Source organism: Oreochromis aureus, linkage group 6 (assembly GCF_013358895.1).
Source record: "Oreochromis aureus strain Israel breed Guangdong linkage group 6, ZZ_aureus, whole genome shotgun sequence".
Taxonomy (NCBI): domain Eukaryota; kingdom Metazoa; phylum Chordata; class Actinopteri; order Cichliformes; family Cichlidae; genus Oreochromis; species Oreochromis aureus.
Window position 1 is genome coordinate 37,135,391 of NC_052947.1, and position 18,711 is coordinate 37,154,101.

Below are 18,711 nucleotides of genomic sequence, written 5' to 3' on the forward strand. Positions count from 1 at the left end.
GAGACCTGCATGCGGGTGTCAGGAATGTTGCTTTCAAATGGAATTTGTCCTTCACATGATAAATGGCTCAGAATTATTGTCCCAATTTTAATTTGCTGGAATTTTGTCACCTGACTCGCAGCCATGTGGACTTCCTACAGTGTCACTAAAAGTCTGGACCAGTTCCTTCTCATGCTTAAATTACTGCTGCTTAATTTCCTCAATATGTTTTTAAAAGTATCAAATACTTTTTTTGTAGTCTTGTTCTTTTACCCCCATTTTCAACTATAATAACCACAAGTAAATGATACTGAGGGACTACAAAAACCATAAACGTCTCCTTGTTCCCATTTTAAAAAAAATAATTAAATAAAAAAAATAGAATCTGACAAAAGAGAACACGGGCACCAAGAAATAATTTTCTTTTTTATTAAAAACATTATTGCTAGTTACATAATTCATTCATAAATGAGAATGTGCAACTTTAAGAGCCAAGGCAAAGAGATTACATTAGTCAACAATCTGGTTTTTTCCTTCCCATTAGTGTATCTGATGATGGTGTCGGAGGATTTCTATTCAGCTAACTTGGTTTTGCTTTCAATTAAGACAAACTGTTTTCAATCAAACCAAAAAGAAAAAAAAAAAAGATTGCATATGCATTCACCCAGAGCACCCAAAACAATTAAACCCAAATCAATATATATATAAAAAATAATAATACATAAAACCATTAAAATTAACAAATATTCTCTTGTATATATAGTTTAAATGTGCTTTTACTTTTTTCTTGATTTTATCTAATAGCAGATTCTGGTCTATGCCTCCTTTTCTAACACTAGCCCTCGCTCGCTATCATTTTCATCTTTCAGTCAGTCAGCCCAATCTAGAAGACAACTTGTTAATTTGAGAAAAGGAGGCTGTCATATTTCAACTGGCATGAAAAAAGGAGGTTAAAAAAGAAAAGAAAAATCACACATTACAACCCCGTAGTGCTTCTTTTAATCATCCACGCAGCAAGTATCTACATCTCACTCGGCACTAAGAATAAGCATTCCTCTTCAGAACAAACACCGTACTAAAGAAATGTGGGCAAAAAACAGACAGCACTGTGTCGATCTGTAGTCTTAAAGCCAGGCAGGTTATGGATTTGTGAAGCAGTAAGTTATACAGAACTCAAGAGTTTAATTTTTTTTAAAGAAATATCCAATAACATACAAGATCACATATTCTCGCAGAATAAAAACTTCTGAGTTCTACATACAGTACTCCCAAATTGTATGCTGCTGTGAAAAAACAAAAAAACAACTTGACCAGTTACCCAGGTCACGCTGGACACACCCATGAGACCCATCCTGAATAAGCGAGGCACTCCAGTTAGCCCACGATTAAAGACAATCTTGCATATGTACACATTCATAAGATTATGGACCTGCAGATAAAAGGAAATGCACCCGCCGGATCCTTGAGATATCCACTAAGAATTACCAAGAAAAAGGGGGATGCATTTAACAGAAAGATCACTTTAGAAATAGACTCTGCCGTCTGTTCCAACAAGGAGGAGGAGAATCATTCGTCTGCTTTATTCCTGGCTGTATAACTAACCTTGTACAGTTGTGGATCGTCACAACCAAATGCAGAAAAAAGCAGCACGCCCGCGCACGTTTGGGCTGTCACCAACACAAGATGCCAACAGAACAAAGCGGATGACAAGTTTTCAGTGTAGCTGCTGGAGAAAAGTCTGAGTGTGCCATGTTGTTGCGCGTTAGCAGTGGCAGTCACAGCAGTAGCAGTGTCATTTGGCACGCGTACGTAACGAAAAGTACACAGCGAAGCGAGTAGAGGAACAACCGCTACCAAAACAGAAGCAGAAGCTGTACACATATCTAATTAGACAGATAAATACAAGATCCCACCGGTAGGAAATTACTCATATTTTGTAGTGTGTGACCATTAAGGAAAGAGAGAGAGAGAGAGAGAAAACCAATGACACATTCCCTCGATTTCTTCAAAACAGAGTGTGTTAGCCATTTATGGAAAATCTCACCATAAAGTGTCCTGATATGATTCCAACAGTTCCTTTTTAATTAGTTTAATTAGTCTTTGCTCTGACCTCCGAGAAAATACCAAAGAAGCCACAGTCTCAAAGAAAGAGAGCATTAGTGTTGTCCAAGCAAGCTGTAGTGCTGATGGAGTGGTTTTGGAGTCAAGTGGTCGTAGTGTCACATCCGGCTGTCCACAGGGAATGCAGAGCATCGTCAGTTTTCCATATGGTTTCATTCGAGTGTTTAAACTGCAATGGAGGAATGTAACAGAGAGACAGAGGGAGGAAGAGAAGCTGCAAGAGAGTGAGTGTAAGGGATGAAGTTTAGTCATGTCGGTAGTGTAGCGGTAGTCCCCCATTGTCAGTTCAGCAAGGGCAGTAAGTGGGAGGAGGCTGTCGTCTTGTTATGCACACTATCAGTTTTTCTGCAAGAGAAGAAGAGGTACAAACGTGTGAACGGGTAACATGGAGCAGCTAACAGGTGAGGCACCATGCCTGGGCGGAAAGAATCACACTTTTAAAGAAAAATAAATAGATTAATTAAAAAATACAATACACGATAAAGGGTGTGGGTAAAAATGTTACTTAACATTGGACAAAAAAAAAAAAAAAAAATGTACAAACTGTGCAAAGCAGAGGTAACAAAAAAAAAAAATAATGTGTGTATATCAGACCCAGGGAACCACAAAAAAATAAAGATTTGACACTTTTCACCAGCAGGGGGAGCAAAACAGTCCAAAAATATTACAATGGAAGCTCATTAATAATCCAAGTCACAATTAGAAACACACAAATAGTCACAAATCTTACTACAAAACGAATATTAGGCCATGCGGTGAGTTGTGAGAGCAGCCCGTGGGACACACATACCATGCGGTGACATGCAGTGTGACACAGTGGGTGTAGCCTAACCATCGTAAGAATCCATTAGAGGCAAGGAGGCCTGCCTCTCCCCATACATCCCTCCCTGGGGGAGAGAGACAAAAAGAAAGAGGAGAGAAGGACAGATAAAGATGAGGAGAGAGAAGAGCCCAAAGGAGTGGGTTAATAAAGAGGGTTTAGTGTGAAAATCCAAAGAGGAGGTGAGTAGACACAGAAGGGGGAAAAGTGGAGGGAGTTCAGGATGACGAAAGAAAGAAGAGTTGCAACATGTTAGTGAAATGTTAGGTCCTGTTTTAAGGTGGGAAAAAGGGGACAAGGGTGAGAAATAACACACAAGATAAATATCAACTCCTGTGCTGTACCGAGACATGCATCAACATGCTGCCTGTGGGTGTGTGTGAGAACATGTCCATTCACACGGTAACTTTCTGGGAAACCAGTGTGTGAAATTTACACGATTAATTGTTTTTTGCCTTTAGATTCATTGAACAACAACTTTAGCAGCTTTGTGAGTGCGCAGACTGAACTTGGATGGCGCCTAAAATCAGGTGAAGCACTGCAGCTACAGCACAGCTTGGTGTTTTTGGCTTCTCGGATCAGCTATCCTCAACCCCAAAATATTCCATTTATAATCAAAAACAACAACAAGGTGTGGATTGGCTACATAACTTTAAAAATTAAGTGAAGCATTACATTATATTGGGGTCAGGAGAGAGATGTAGGAGTATGTAGCAAAGAGCAAAGTGCATGTTAGGAGTGAGGCAGTAAATTCTCAGTAAAGGTGCAGACATGCGGGCTTATGTCTCTAGGCAAAGGTGTGAGGAGTGTCAGTGTGTGTCATGAGGTTGGCCGATACCTGATCAAAATCTTTGTCAGTAGGTCCGAGTGTGTTATCCAGAGTGTTCCTTCTCCCCGTCTGGTCCAGTGTGGAGTAGGCATCTGAAGAGGAGAAGCACGTGTTTAATTGGTACTTCCAATAAATACACAAAGGGCGTAGAATATGGAGCTGGCAGGAAAGAGAAAAAGAAGACCGCAGAGGAGATTTATGATGTAGTGAAGGAAAACATGCAGTAGGTTAGTGTGACAGAGGAGGATCCTAGGGACAGAGGCAGATGGTTCGCTGTGCTGACTCATAAAGGCAGCAGCTGGAAGTCAGTGATGACTTGACGCCAATAAAAGCAAAGACATGTTGGACAGCTCTTCTGTCAATTGTATCTGTGTGTTTTGTGTTTGCACACTTGCCTGGTCCCATGTCATTCAATGGAATCATGTCCCGGTCACTTTTGCCACCTGTGTGTCAGAGAAATATTAAAACAGTCAGAAATACATGTAAGTCGAGACAAATACGAACGAGCAACGAACGCTGACCAAACTGCTCTACAGGTAAAAAAAAATAAACTAAATAAATCACCACAACTAACACTAAGTAAAAGCAAATGTCCAGATTCAGTCTACTTTGAAATTCAAAGAATGAAACTGTGCTTTTAAAACAGTAATAGAAATGTCCTGTGTTGACATTTCAACAAAAAGTGCCACACACTTCAGGAGGCCCGGTCCCTTCGATACCTTAAACCTGACCTCAGTACTCAGGGAGGAGTCAGGAAGGTCCAACACACAGTAAAAAACAAAAACATGCAAACTGACTGGGAGGCAGTGCAGATCAAATATGCTTTCACTATTCTTGAAAATTCCCCATGCGGTAAAGCTGTAAATGTAATGAATCCAAAGTTGGCTGAGATGAATAACTCCATATCTGCAAACAACCTGTTATCATTCTGCACAATCAACTTCCGAGTTGCAGTCATGCAGAGGAATCGTTCAGACTCGAGTTTAGAGAGATCTAAGAAGGAATTTATGTGAAACTCTGAATAGATACTTAAAATGCCAATGTGAATAACAACTGACACCACTACACAATTTATTTTTTAAAAACAAGACTGGCAACAATCATTACACTGAAACCTTTTAAGCAAAGTGTTGGCTATTTTGGCTCCTACCACTGACCTTTGTCTATAAGCGGCAGAGTGCTTTCCTCATATCCGTTGGGTTTGTTGGTGGGAGGGTTTAAGTTGACCATGAAGTCTGTCTTCTTCCAGCCATCCTTTTCCAAAGTGCGCCGCAGCTCCTTGTAGCCCCAAACTGTCTGCAGCACTAGGCCGGCTCCACGCACCTCCCGATCGGAACGATTACTGAAGAAGAGAGGCACAGAGAGGGAGGAAGGTGCAATTTAGGAAAATAATCCGTTATTGCAATTTCAAGATGCTCTAAAACCTGGACAGAAAATTATCCAAATGATCTGTAGCCATCTGTCACTGCTTACCCATCCTTGTTGATGAGCACCAGTCTCTCGATGCCATTCGCAGCCCTGAGGGTCTTGGCTGCTTCCAGACTGGAGCCCAGCACCTCATGGAGCGTGCTCAGTATAGACACCACCGTCTCTTCTGACACTGCTCGCACTGGCTGACTCTGACCAGCACCAGGCAGGTTATTTACCAAGTTAGGCACCGCATGTTTACCTGACAACACAGGGAAGATTAAGATTGCAACATACTTACAACTACTGACACTGGTATGTAATAAAGCTGGGGAGTTTGTTTTTTTTAAACTCTGGTTAAAACCATTTTCACTGAAGCTCAGTCACACAAAGAGTTAAATGTCTCACCTAGTAGCTCTTTGTTTCGTCCATCAATGGCCAGGTTGCGAAGGGCTCCGGACATGGCTCGGACTACGCGGTCGTTGTTATGAGCCAGCTGCTCCGTCATCATGGATAAACCTTTCTCCCTGCGCACCAAGCCACGGATGCATCTGCCATACTACAGACACACAATGTGCTTTTACTGATTTAGAAGACCATCTTGACGACCATTGCTGCTAAATCTCGTGCTTGGTTTTTAACAAACTTTTCACTCAGTGGGTTACCGTTGCCTGTCAAATGCTACTTACACAGGGTAAAATAAGTATTGGACACATCACCAGTTTTCTAAGTAAATATATTTCTAAAGCTGTCACTGATATGAAATTCTCACCAGATGTTGATAACACATCCACTCCACACATGCAAAGAAATCAAAGATAGATGTTCATAAATTAAATTTTGTGTAATAATGATAAATGACATAAGCAAAACGCATTGAACACACAGACTGAAATTCATTTAATACTTGTTACAAAAGTGGTTGGTGATGACCGCTTCGAGAGGTCTCTTGTAAGGAGAAACTAGCTGCAGGTGTGATTTTGTGCCAGTCTTCCACACAAACAGTCTTTGAAGGTTTCAAAATCTGAGCTTTATTTCTTTCTATAGGTTTTTAGTTAGATTGAGGTCAGGTGATTGGCTGGGCCATTCTAGCAGCGTTATTTTTCTTTCTCTGAAACAAACCACCAGTTTCCTTGGCTGTGTTTGGGAATACTGTCTTGCTGAAATATCCCCCCGTCATTTCATCTTCATCATCCTGGTAGATGGCAGCAGATTTTCATAAAGAATATCTCAGTTTCCATCAATCCTTCCTTCAATCATATGAATCGTGCATATGGTACATATGCTGAAAAACAGCCCCATAATAATAATAATGGCGTCACAGAATACTGTAGCATTTATATGTGTTTTTCAGTTTATTTTATTTGACAAACACATTTTAGCAGCAGGTAAAATGTGTTGTGGTGTTTTTGGGATGAGTTGCGGTGCCTTTTGACCTCTGAACATGGTGTTTATTATGGTATCAAAAGAGTTCCATTTTAGTCTCATCTGACCAGACTACATTTTCCAAGTATTTCACAGGCTTGTCTAAATGCTGTTCACCAAACTTGAGAGAAGACATGCTTCAACATGTTTTTTCTTCAGCAACGGCGTCTTGTGTGGTGAAAGTGCATGCATGCCATGGCAGTTGAGTGCATTACATGTTTTTGATTCCAGGTCTTTCTGTAGCTTTCCACAAGTGGTCCTTTGCTCTCTGACAACTTTTCACTCTTCTGTGTGAAATCTTGTGGGGAACATCTTGGTCGCGGTTGTTTATGGTGAAATGATGGCGCCTCCACTTCTGGCTCCAACAGCTCATCATGAGCAGATCTTAATTTTGACTAAGTGGCAGAACTGCTTTCTAATTACGGATAGATTTCAGGCGTGTCATGATGTTCCACACCTCCCTTTCTTCAGGTGTTCAATACTTTTCCCTCTGTCATTTCTAATTATTGCACATAATAATTTAGGGACACCTATGCTTTGATTTTTTTTGCATGTGTGGACTGGATGAGTTGTTACCATCCAGTGAGTTGTTGCTTTTGATGTAAGAGAACTAGCAGCTCTGAGACCCTCTCAAATAACTGAGTTTATCACCCTCTCTCTAAAGCTGATCCCAGCCAACCTTCAGAGGAAGCTTGTTTCTGCTGCTTTGACCTGTAGCTTTAGGCCATATGTTAGCATAGGAATGTAGATCAACCAGTAAACTAATACTTCAGCTCTTTAGGTGGAGTGTTGACTAAACAAATACCACGGTGATTTTTCTCATTTGCACAAAGTCAAAATACTTGTATGTTACATCACAGATAACCTCTAAGAACAGACAAATCTAATAGAAATCCTCACATAGAGTGTTTACTAATGTTCCTGAAATAACCTTTGATTGCAATGACTAATGCTAAAACAGCACCATTTATTCCGACTTCCCAATCTGGTTTATTTACTTAGCACATAAAGTTCTGCTACTGTAAAATCAAAAAAGATGGCAGTTCTTACATTCCAGTGTCCAGCGCACAGGTTCTGAATAGCTCCAGCTGAAGCTTCCAACACTGTGGGGTTTTGGGACTCCTTTACCAGAGACATGTAGATGCGAACCACCTCCGGCTGATACAACAGCTCATAGCCTACAGGAAACAGGCAGAGAGTGGACACGTGTGTGATGGGAACATTGATAATGTAACAGGTCCTTCATAAAGAAATAATCTTTCAGGAGTATAAAATACAGACATATTAATTATTGAACAACATGTGCAGGGATGTATTAAGCAGTAATTCTTGAAAATCAAAGAGGATAAGTGTTCCTGAATGTGGTATCAAGATGGAGTGATACCTAATCTTTATCCAAGTACATATACGGTTTTCTTTATACCAGCCTCCAGATAAGAACACAGCAAACTTCTATACTATCATCAAGCCGATAGACACTTGGTAAAGGCTTCAGTAGAGACAAAACAAATGGTGCCCAACTGTCTGCTCATTAAGCTCTAAAAGCCTTGGACAGAAGATCTTACTCCAAATATTAACTCTTAAAACAGCAGAGACGATTGATGGAGAATAAGCAGAGACACACCAGGACAGGAGGAGCCTGACCACTATGACACCTACATTTACAATTAAGTCTAATAAATCTTCCTTTACACCAAACCCTGTGATAGAGAGAACATCTCTGTTGTGGTGTCTTGAAAGCCTCTTAAAGCACAGTGAGTCCAATCAGAGAAAATGGCAGAGATCCCGTGTGTGTCTGTCTGTGAGATTGTTTCCACATGAATGCAAACAACAGGCACCCACTGCTCCTAATCTCCCATGAAAAAGTGCACAACAACAGATCTTTCCAGAAGCATGTTATGACGACGTATGAAATCAAAACTGACAAGAGAGGCAGAAATCTGCAAAACTTACAAATATGAATTGGCGTAAATTTGCACTTCTAAAAGCAAAGTCTGTAACTCATTTCCTTACTGTCCTCATCCACTTCCTCTGCTGGAAGGCATGTCTTTCTTTTAGCACTCACATTGGCTGCCCTTGGCTGCCCTTACATGACCACTCTGCTCAACAGGACATCATCTCATGAATATTCATGGTCCAGATTTAGATTTTTGTCCTGTAGATTATTCTAACCTGTATAGCAACAACAGTCATATGTCACAAAATTCTGTTTCCAAATTCTACTTACAGAAAGTATACTACAAACAATGCATCACCGATTACTGATGCATTATTGCCATTTGCAATCAAGAAGAGAGGTCTTCCAAGTTCATGTGGATGGAGCAGGTACAGCCTACATCAAACTGCGCGTGCAGTAGCAAAGCCAGAGCAAAGCCAGAGCAAACTACATTTTCAGAAGTCTGAGCGCTTTATCAGTTGACAAGGAACATATTTGGTGTCAAAAAACCACCAAGTTTACCTGGCATTTGTGACAAATAAGAGATAACTCAGGTGTACTATGACATCCTCTACGTGTCTGCCTGTGAATGGAGCTGTAGCAAACAGTCATCTAAAGGTGGATTTCATCTGAATGAGAAACCGCTGTCACCACAACACGTTCAGTGTTTTGAACTACACGTCTATAAAGGCTTAATTCAGTAAAAGGTGTTCATAGAGCCTTTGCTTACCTTGAGCAGGTGAGTTCCTTTTTGGAATGTCTATTGTATCATCAGCTGTATCCTCATCTTTCCTTCCTGGAAGCAACATTAAACATTAACATCAACAAAAATGTCAAAACAATCTGCTGTTGACTCTGAGTGTGATGGCTGTTTCAGACTGACACATGCACTGTTAGTACATGTGTTCTGATTTGGTTAGACACATGCTCTTCAGGGCAAACACGAAGATTTAAAAACTACAGTGCACGTTCTACGAGTGTTCCGCTATTAAGAAATCGGGCATGTTAGTGCTAGTAAAACATTTGTTATCTAAGCCATGATCCTACTGCTCCTACTCCAAGACAAAAGTACAAAGCAGAAGTAAAGTGCATAGGCCAGGTAAAGAAAGCTTACCTTTGGAAAACCACTCATCTGCAGCCAGGCCGAAGGAGGATGTAGGGCAGGGAGGAGAAAGAGAAGAGCAGCAGAACAGGAGGAAGAGAGCATTTAAGTAAAAAGGAAAGCAGCCATAATTGAGCCACTCAGTAAACACCTGTTTACACCCCAAAAGCAGCACTGCCATCACACAGAATCATGTATGAAGGCCAAATAAAGCAAATGCAGGGAAACGCCCAAACCAAACAATTAATTTCATATTCACATGAAATTGTACATCAGATGTATTAAAAATGTACAAGTAGCACTCAAAGTGTAGAGTAGCTACAAACACAAAGTAACTACCTGGGGGCTGCCCTATACCTCACCTGCAGCAGCCCGAGTTAAGTTCTGCCCTACCACCTCACCACTCACTCTTATATCATCAGTCACTATCTTCTAAAAGTAAAGAGTCAAATCACAAATAAAGGGAAAAAAATAAAACTAAAAAACTAAACATTTGACATATTTATACCAATATTAACACATGGTTGTTGCAATTGATTTTGTAATACAAAGCCAGCAAATTGTAGTTGGGGCTGTAGTCTGACAAAAACAAATCAATACTCTCGGTGAAACACAAACAGAGCAGCTGAAGAGAGGATAAGATTTCTCTAAGGGGGGGGAGGGGTTAACATTCCTGTGCTGATGACTGGCTTTGTTTGTGTAAGTGTGTTTGTCTAAGATTGTGTGTATGTGCAAGTATCAGCTCAGTGAGATGATGTGACCTCACCAAATGCTCTCGATACTGAATGAAAACTACGCTATCTCTGTCTGTCTAGGGCACACACCTTTGCTCTTGCGGGAACCGAAGCAACTGCCCTTATTGCTGGAGTAGGCGGGGCCTTGGTGGTTTGGTGTGGCCTCCAGGTAGCGCTCAGGGTTGGGGATTTCACGGTGCACTTGGTAGGACAGGTTCCTCAGCAGACACACACAGTTCTCTGTCAACTGCAGAGATGGAGAGAAAGTTAAGAATCAAAATGCTGCCTTTCTCATTGTAAATGACAGGTAAATGTTACTGAACACACAAAAGCAACAAGGATCAAACAAATGTGTCAAAGGATTTAATCAATCGGGATTCCACATACCTTATTGTCCACATCTTTACAGTCAATTTGGGACTTGACAATGTACATGAGCGAGTCGACCAATCCCGTGCACTCCCTGAGCTTCCTCCTCGCCTCACTTCGCTCTGAACTCACATTTCTTTAGCCGAGAGGAAAGTTAAGAAGAGGAGAAACAAGAATGCAGATTAGAAGAGGTTAAAGGGGAGAGGAAGGAGTCTGCTATAGTGACTACAAAAGGATTCCAGTACATAATGCCCGAGCACACCCCCATTAAGTTTGAATGAAACTCCTGTTAAATGTACTAGTTTACAAAGAGAGTACAGTTTGACAAGATCGAGTTACATCTCTGGGCCAATTTTCTCAACTGCTCTCTGACTCAGCTGCACTTAAAAGATTCAAGAGAGCTGGAAAACTGAGTGTCGTGGCCTTTCGTCTTTTATGTTTCCCGTCGGCAGACACACCCTTTCACATAATACCAGGACACATTCTCTTTCACTGCACAGGGCACTCATCTGACTTCACTACATAGTTTGAGAAGTTTATTTACATGCTGCGGTAGGCAGACATTTAAAATAAAAAATGCTGACTGAATTAAATCAGGACTGCGGCAGGGAAACGAAAAGAGAGTCCCGGTTTCCAAAAAACGACGCTTGAAATTTGCTAAACGTATTTGAAACAAACGGAAAAAAAGCAAGAAGATATCTATTTACATATATAAATAAAGTAGTGTTTGACCTTAATCCCTCTTCACTAACCTTTGCTATAAAAGAAGACACATAAGGCAGACATTAAACATGTGTGCCACTGTTCACGATATGCCCGCATGACTTCTGAAGCCATAAAAGTTTAACTCTGCCTTCCATCTGTCGTTTACAGTTCAACAGTGAAGTGACACTAAATCATAAAGGGAAACTAAAGGTTAGATTTACAGTCAAAGATAGTCCTGAAAATATTCATCTCAGTATTAAAACTTAAAGAGGAATTTCCTGAGTAAATATAGTCATTAAGTACTCTGCAGAAAACAAGTTCTCTGTCAAAGATCTCCTACAAGTCTTAAATTGAAAAAAAAAAACATAAACTGCTTTAAACAGAAATGACACACTCATCGTTTCAATGACCCATATGTAGACTATTATAATAGTGGCTACCACATGGCCAAAACTGGCTAGAATTTATACTATAATTAAGGCACTCATATTGCTGCATATATACATATCCATTAAGGCAAAACAAACTGCACTCATAATGACCTTAAATTAACCATTAAACCCAGCAGTGCAACTGAAGCTTCATTGACACAAAATCTCTGCACAAGTAACACTCCCTGTCTATTTGGCAACAATGAAGAGAGCATTCTTGTTTGTTTGAATGTTGTTAAGTGGAATTAGAAATAGACAAAAGCTTGTAGGAGCTTGGCATTCCCACTCCGCGTGAGCTCAACTCTTCAGCTGGTCTGAACAACATGAGCTGAGAAATTGCAGAGTTTGGCTGCAGGAAGGCCAATTACAACTTGTCCTACAATTGTCTGGGTCAAAGGGCGTAGTGACCCAGCTCTAACTATGTCACCAACATGCTAGTACAACCGCCCAATTTTTAAGAGATTGTTTAGCTCTGGCATCTCCTGCGTAATGTCAGGCTGAAATTTGACGATGCTGTCCAGACCATTTCTGTAAATACTGAACTTTTTTAATCCTCAAGATAAGATGCGTTTCCACACCTGCGAGTAACCTTTTTATAATTAGACTTATGGCTGAGGGAAATCCCAGATAACAGAGAGACAGGGCTGAACATACTGTTTATACTAGAAAAGTCAATGCCCCACTGTCCTCTGCTTGCCCCCTCCCTGTAAACTCTGAAATTCCCTTCCTGCCCCCCCACCCTCCCTTCCTGATAGCTCAGTTACTGGGTAATTTTTCTTTTCTTTGATATTGATATATAACTGACATTTAACCCAGAAGTGTTTATATGTACTAGTAATTAGAGTCTTTAACATGAAAAATATCTTAGATGCATCACTCTAATATACTCACTTTTTTAAGTCTGAATTTTTGAATCTGCTTGGAGTTTTTGTTACTTATTCATTTCCTTCTACAGAAAAGATAGTTTTAATTAAAACATACTTCTACTACACATGTATGTATTTACACCTAGCATCTTATAAAGACCAAGTAAATAGAGCTCTGATTTTTTTTTAAAAAGAAAATCATTTTGAGTTTAATCTGACTGAAGACATTTGTCTTCAGTATTTTTTTATTATGACTCTACCATCATTCTCCATCTTCACTATGCCTACTCCATGATGCATTTCCTGCTCTTCTGCTCTGTTAGCTCATCATTGCTTCCATCCTCCCTCACACATCCCACTGCTCTGTCAATCTGTTGACCTGGCAACTTTCCACTTTCTTTTCCCAGCTACATAAACCTCTCTTCTTCCATCTCCACTATATCATGCTTCTCTAATGTTGCTTCCATCCTTCCTTTGCTCCATACCTCAGGCAGCCTGCTGTGTTGGTGAGGGCCGTCTCCCATTCAAGATGTCTGGGCTTGCAGTTTTCCTCCCCACCACCTGCTCCGTTGCTCCCTCGCTCCCAGCCTGAATGGGGAACCATCACCTCGTCGGAGAGGGCGTGCAATGCATGGTCCACGATCTCCATTTTCACAGAATCGTGAGACGATAAGTTCCACAGCGTTCCTTAACACAATAAAATATAAAACTGAAATTTACAACACAACCTGCAGGTTAGAGCATTTGTATTTGTCTCATCCATGAACAGTGTATGTGGTAAAAAGCTGTGTAAAATCTAAAAGACAACCCATGTACTACACTAGAGCTGAAAGCCACCACAATACTACTTTCAGTGCCTCAGAAGGAGCTGTCCACTCTCAAGTCCAGTATATTATATTATATTATATCATATTATATTATAACTGTTATTTTTTTTATTTTATTTTAAACAGATGCTGCAACAGAGCAGATAAGGAGGTAAGGAACCACATAGAGAATATGCTCAATTTTCAAAATAAAGCATCCTGTGCAAACACTCCTGATGCAATTTGTGGTCTTGCAAAGGACAAAAAAAAGAATCCAAACAAAACAAACATGCATCCGGTACAAGTTTGTTTCTGCTGCCAAAGCAGACGAGAAGATTCAGTTAGATTTCTGCACCTTTTTTTCCTGCAACTGATATCACTGAGAAATTATGAAAACTTTGCAAATATATTTTTCTAAAAGAGCACAAATATATTATTACTATAATGGACTCAGCCTTTGTGTGGTGACATACACACATACACATGCAAGCGTGACTGGTCCAAAAGGAACAAGGAAGAGAGTCTGAGCTGCCTGACTCAACAGAAATGATTGGAATCACCCAATGACTGATTTTAGCACATTACTATAACAGCTGTCATCAATATTGGAGTACTGTAACACCATGGTGTGTGACAGATAATAAGAAAAATGCAATACACCCACTTTATTTCCACACAAATTTACAAACATCTTACAATCAGTTCAGGGTTTTTCTTGGCTCGAGCGGGCCTTTGTGGGGTGACTGCGCTGGCTTACTCAACAGAAATATAGGTGTTTTTCTTTTAAATCATAAAAAGTTGAGTTTAAGCCTGAGTAAATTAAACATTAAAAACACTGGTTAAAGATTTATCACAGTCTTCGTGAATTTTCTTTGGGGGAGGGCCAACGTTGTCGATGTGCGCCAACATTTTTTTATATGCAGGAAATACCCTGTGGACTATATTTTGATCATCATCAAGTCTTCTTGTATTTTAAACTTAAAAGTACTGAAGGTTTCTGCAAACTCAGGAATCCTATGAATGAATGCAAATGAATAAACAGAGCTCTTCCAAAAAATATTTAAAAAAAAACACCAGGCTGGCTAATAAGTAAGCAGGAGTTACATTGTTTCTTTTTGGCACAATGCCAACTTGATGTGGCTTTTGATCCCTCTTAGGTTCAAGAAATTGCCGGTCCAAGGTTCATTTGCTTTACTTTGGTTGCATCACTCACTCCCTTTTTTTTGCCTCCTGCAACAGAAGACTTTTTTTTCCCCCCGGTAGTTTTTCCATATTTAGCTACCAGAAGTTTCCATGGAAAACAAAAGCCCTACCAACTTACTATTTTGGTTGTGCAATGTGGAGATTTGGTCCCAGAGGCAGACAGAGCTGCACTGTGAAAGCGAAGCTAACGTTACTGTCACGTTAAACCTTGACAGTGTCATCAATTCTACAGCCATAACATTATGAAATAAATGTTGATTGCACAATGAAAAGCAACAATATAACCTATTGCCCATTTAAAATGCAGTTTAAATAAGGTTGTATGACAGTTCTATTTTATGTATTAGTACAAACTTTGACCCTTTTTTTAAATAGACAATCTGTTTTAAATCCTGACTTGACAAAATTTCTCTTTCCTTTGTGTACATTTTATATTAAAGTTTATCTTGGTGTAGGATTTTGGAGATTTTGCAGGGAGCTGCATGGTTCTTGGCGGGATTGCTGCCAGTTGGCTAAATGACTTCTGTTGGGTTGCAAATTCATATCCAATAGCTGTCCAACAGCTTTATCTAGTATGAAAATCTAAATTGTCACACATTAATTAAATTAATAATAGCCACCTTAACAAAAGTAAACAACCACACTGAACAAGACTGAAAACAGAGTCCAGGATCTCTATGCATCATGTACCTGTGATAACATCCGTCAGATCCTGGTCATGAGTCTTCCTCAGCAGCCTGATCAGAGCCGGGACGCCATCACAGTTCTTGATGGCAATCTTATTGTCTTGATCTTTGCCATATGAGATGTTCTTTAGTGCGCCGCAGGCTGCGTAGTGAACCTGTAACATACACGAGCACAGCTTAATGGGCCATCAGCCACGATGGAGTGGTACTTGAAGGCACTGATTTCAAATGCATGGAGATTGCTAGCAAGAAACAGTCATGGCCTCGAAACTGTACTGCACACATTAAATAGGTCTTGGCAGAGCTCCTCATACGAGTAATTACTACAATTAGCGGTAAATTAGCAGGCTGCATTTTGCACACATTTACACATTAAAGAAATGTTAAAGGGGAACTATTATGCTCATTTCAAGACTCATAGTTTTGTCCTTGGTCTCCACTAGCGTAACTTTTCATGATGCACGGTTTAATTATTTATATAAGGAACCTTTTTTTTTTTTAATCCAGTTGCTCATTTTTACTAGATCCTTATATATTAATATTTTTCAGAGTTAGGGAAAAACAAACAAACACACACAAAAAAAAAACCCTATATTTTTGTACCCCACGTTCCCCCTTAGACACACACATGCACGCTGCCGGTGTTCTGGGAATCCATCCTACCACACAAACCATCCTACCCGTTGTTTCTGCGCATTCGCTGCACACACAAAACCCAAATTTACTTCATTTTTTAAAGCAATAGTGAATATTTGTTATGGTTAGGGTTAGTCAGAGGTCACCGTCACATTATCATACGGGTAGGGCGATTTGCCAAAGTAGGACAGTTTCTCAGAACACCGGTATTACAACAACAGAAGGTGTGGCTGATGTATGTAGCCTTAAGTAAAAAATATAAAGTATGTCTAAAGCTGCTAAAGTAAAAGATGGTAGCAAACTAAGCTAACAGTTTATCTGCATAAAGACATTCTATTTGTAATTGTGTTATATTTCTATTTCTAAATGTGTTTCTATTGTGGTTGAAATGCAAACAGCCTCTTAATTTCACTTTCATGTGGCTACAATTCTTTCTGACAACAAGAAAGAATCATCATTGGAGAGGACCACAAGCTAGCTACTCAACTTATCCAAGAGAAGTGACCTACATTTGAAACTAGGCACCTTCAATTTGAGCATCCACCTTTATCACAGTACTTATTTGGTTAGAATATCAGATATTTACAACATGATAATTATGGCCCACAAATATACAATACCTCTATAATAGTATTTATTACTGCCATAATAATAATAATAATAATAATAATAATAATGCATTGGATTTATATAGCACTTTTCAAGGCACCCAAAGCGCTTTACAATGACATTATTCATTCACGCTCACATTCACACACTGGTGGAGGCAAGCTACGGTTGTAGCCACAGCTGCCCTGGGGCAGACTGACAGAAGCGAGGCTGCCATATCGCGCCATCGGCCCCTCTGGCCAACACCAGTAGGCGGTAAGGTAAAGTGTCTTGCCCAAGGACACAACGACCAGGACAGAGAGGCCGGGGATCAAACCGGCGACCTTCCGGTTACAGGTGCCCTTCCCAACCCCCTGAGCCATGGTCACCTATCACTTTGTTTTGTGCATTTTGTCTGTATTAATACTTGTATGTATTATTTAATAATAAATGTATGGCTAATAATGTAAAAACCTACAGAAAAAGAAGAACTGCACAATTGTTTGCAGCATTAGAACATTTGTATCTGAGTTATAATCAATAGTGGTGAAAAAAAATAAAAAGGAAAAAGGCAATACTTCCACTTTATTTCCACTAAGTTAACAAACATCCTAGAATTTTTTCTCCGCTGTTGCTTTGAAAGTTATAATAGTCTGCATTCCTGGACCATTTTTTCATTATATTATACTTAATGTGGACTCGTTTTTCCATACACACAAACTTATTGGATGGACTCTTTAAAACCACTTTCAAATGTTTAGAAGATGCAGTTGCTGAGTGACCCATTTCCTCAGTCAGCAAGTTATCTCACACACACACCAGACTACAAACCTGTCACTGGCCACGGAGCATGAAATGTGAAATTAAGACGCTTCTTTGCCTCGGGACTGGAATGCATGATGTGGTTTCCTTGGTAGTGCCCTTACAAACATCAGCAAAATTTTGCCACAACTAGACCGAAATGAAAGGGAACTGAAGAAAAACCACTGAATGTTTCGGCCAAAACCGGATTTAGAACAAATGTCGCCCTCCAGGATTTGAAGTCCAATACATGCTGCTTGTTTATAGTTCACATTCATTTGGTATTACAGGTAAATCTACAGTTCACCTTGTCCTCACAGTTTAAAATACACTTCATCCCTTAAGCTTCACTTTTAGCCCAATCATAACAAACTTCCAGAACAGCAAAGAGTGAACAGAAAGCCTTGGAGAAAAACAGCAAACTGACCTCTCTGTGTGGGTTGTCGAGCATAGAAACCAGTGCTGGAATGCCTTTCAGACGACGCACATCGGACTTCACCTGAAAATAAAAAGGAGGGACACAGCAATAGTGTGAATGGGGATTTGTTATATTATTTAAATAGAAACCATGCAAAACAATTATTAAATCAAGAATGAATAGACAAGCAAGGGACCAAAACAAGGATACAGGGTAACAAGTGAGAGACACTGAAAAATCATTGAAAAGACAATAAAAACCACAAGTATTTTAATCTGTGAGGGAATTTCCCATCAGCATTGAGGGGAAAAAGCATGCACACAAAATACAAAACAAAATACTTCTTAAGCCCTTGGAACAATCAAAAATGGCTCTGTCAGCTCATGCTATTTTACAAGTTATTACCTCTGATTTTGCCATTGCTTATATTTCTAAAGTTTAGTGACATCCTCAAAGTTTAGCTCTGGTCTGTTCCATTTGTTTTAAACCACGTCTCAATCATTCCTGCACTGTGCAAACTACCACCGAAATCGAAATAAAAACTACCCTTTTATAAAAGATGAAAACCAACTGAAAAGATATGATGTGCTTACAAATCAAGAAATGTCCTTAGCTTTAATCTTTGTAAGCTTTAGGAGGCTTTGGTTCACATGGTTTAGAGACTGGAAAGTCTACAAGTCATGAAGTCAACATAACTTAAAGTCCACTACTTAAAAATCAGCCCTGGACAAATTCAGCTGACATTATAATGAGAAATGAGAAAAAAAATATGAAACAATAAATCTAGTGAAAAAATAATATATAAACATATAAAACCTTACAAACTTTATAACGGTGAAAAAAAACGAG

At 39.7% G+C, this 18,711-nt stretch overlaps 1 protein-coding gene across 12 annotated transcripts in view; it reads right to left on the reverse strand.

Moving 5' to 3' along the window:
• Positions 1-392: 392 nt before the first annotated feature.
• The window catches only part of ctnnd1 (catenin (cadherin-associated protein), delta 1), a 32,695-nt gene continuing 14,376 nt past the window's right edge, over positions 393-18,711 (reverse strand). For 9 of the 12 annotated variants that reach the window (XM_039613099.1, XM_031756414.2, XM_039613101.1 and 6 more), the window contains 15 exons: positions 17,872-17,943; positions 15,424-15,574; positions 13,210-13,411; positions 10,741-10,858; positions 10,444-10,600; positions 9,632-9,649; positions 9,248-9,313; positions 7,632-7,759; positions 5,565-5,715; positions 5,223-5,418; positions 4,907-5,091; positions 4,145-4,192; positions 3,759-3,841; positions 2,891-2,987; positions 393-2,445 (listed from right to left, as the gene is read on the reverse strand). In XM_039613099.1, coding sequence (XP_039469033.1) covers positions 2,928-2,987; positions 3,759-3,841; positions 4,145-4,192; positions 4,907-5,091; positions 5,223-5,418; positions 5,565-5,715; positions 7,632-7,759; positions 9,248-9,313; positions 9,632-9,649; positions 10,444-10,600; positions 10,741-10,858; positions 13,210-13,411; positions 15,424-15,574; positions 17,872-17,943 — 1,635 coding nt within the window. In that variant the 3' untranslated portion in view covers positions 393-2,445; positions 2,891-2,927. Of the gene's footprint in view, positions 2,446-2,890; positions 2,988-3,008; positions 3,191-3,758; positions 3,842-4,144; positions 4,193-4,906; positions 5,092-5,222; positions 5,419-5,564; positions 5,716-7,631; positions 7,760-9,247; positions 9,314-9,631; positions 9,650-10,443; positions 10,601-10,740; positions 10,859-13,209; positions 13,412-15,423; positions 15,575-17,871; positions 17,944-18,711 lie in introns of those variants that run through there. The other 3 variants (XM_039613095.1, XM_039613097.1, XM_039613096.1) reach the window with 3 other exon arrangements.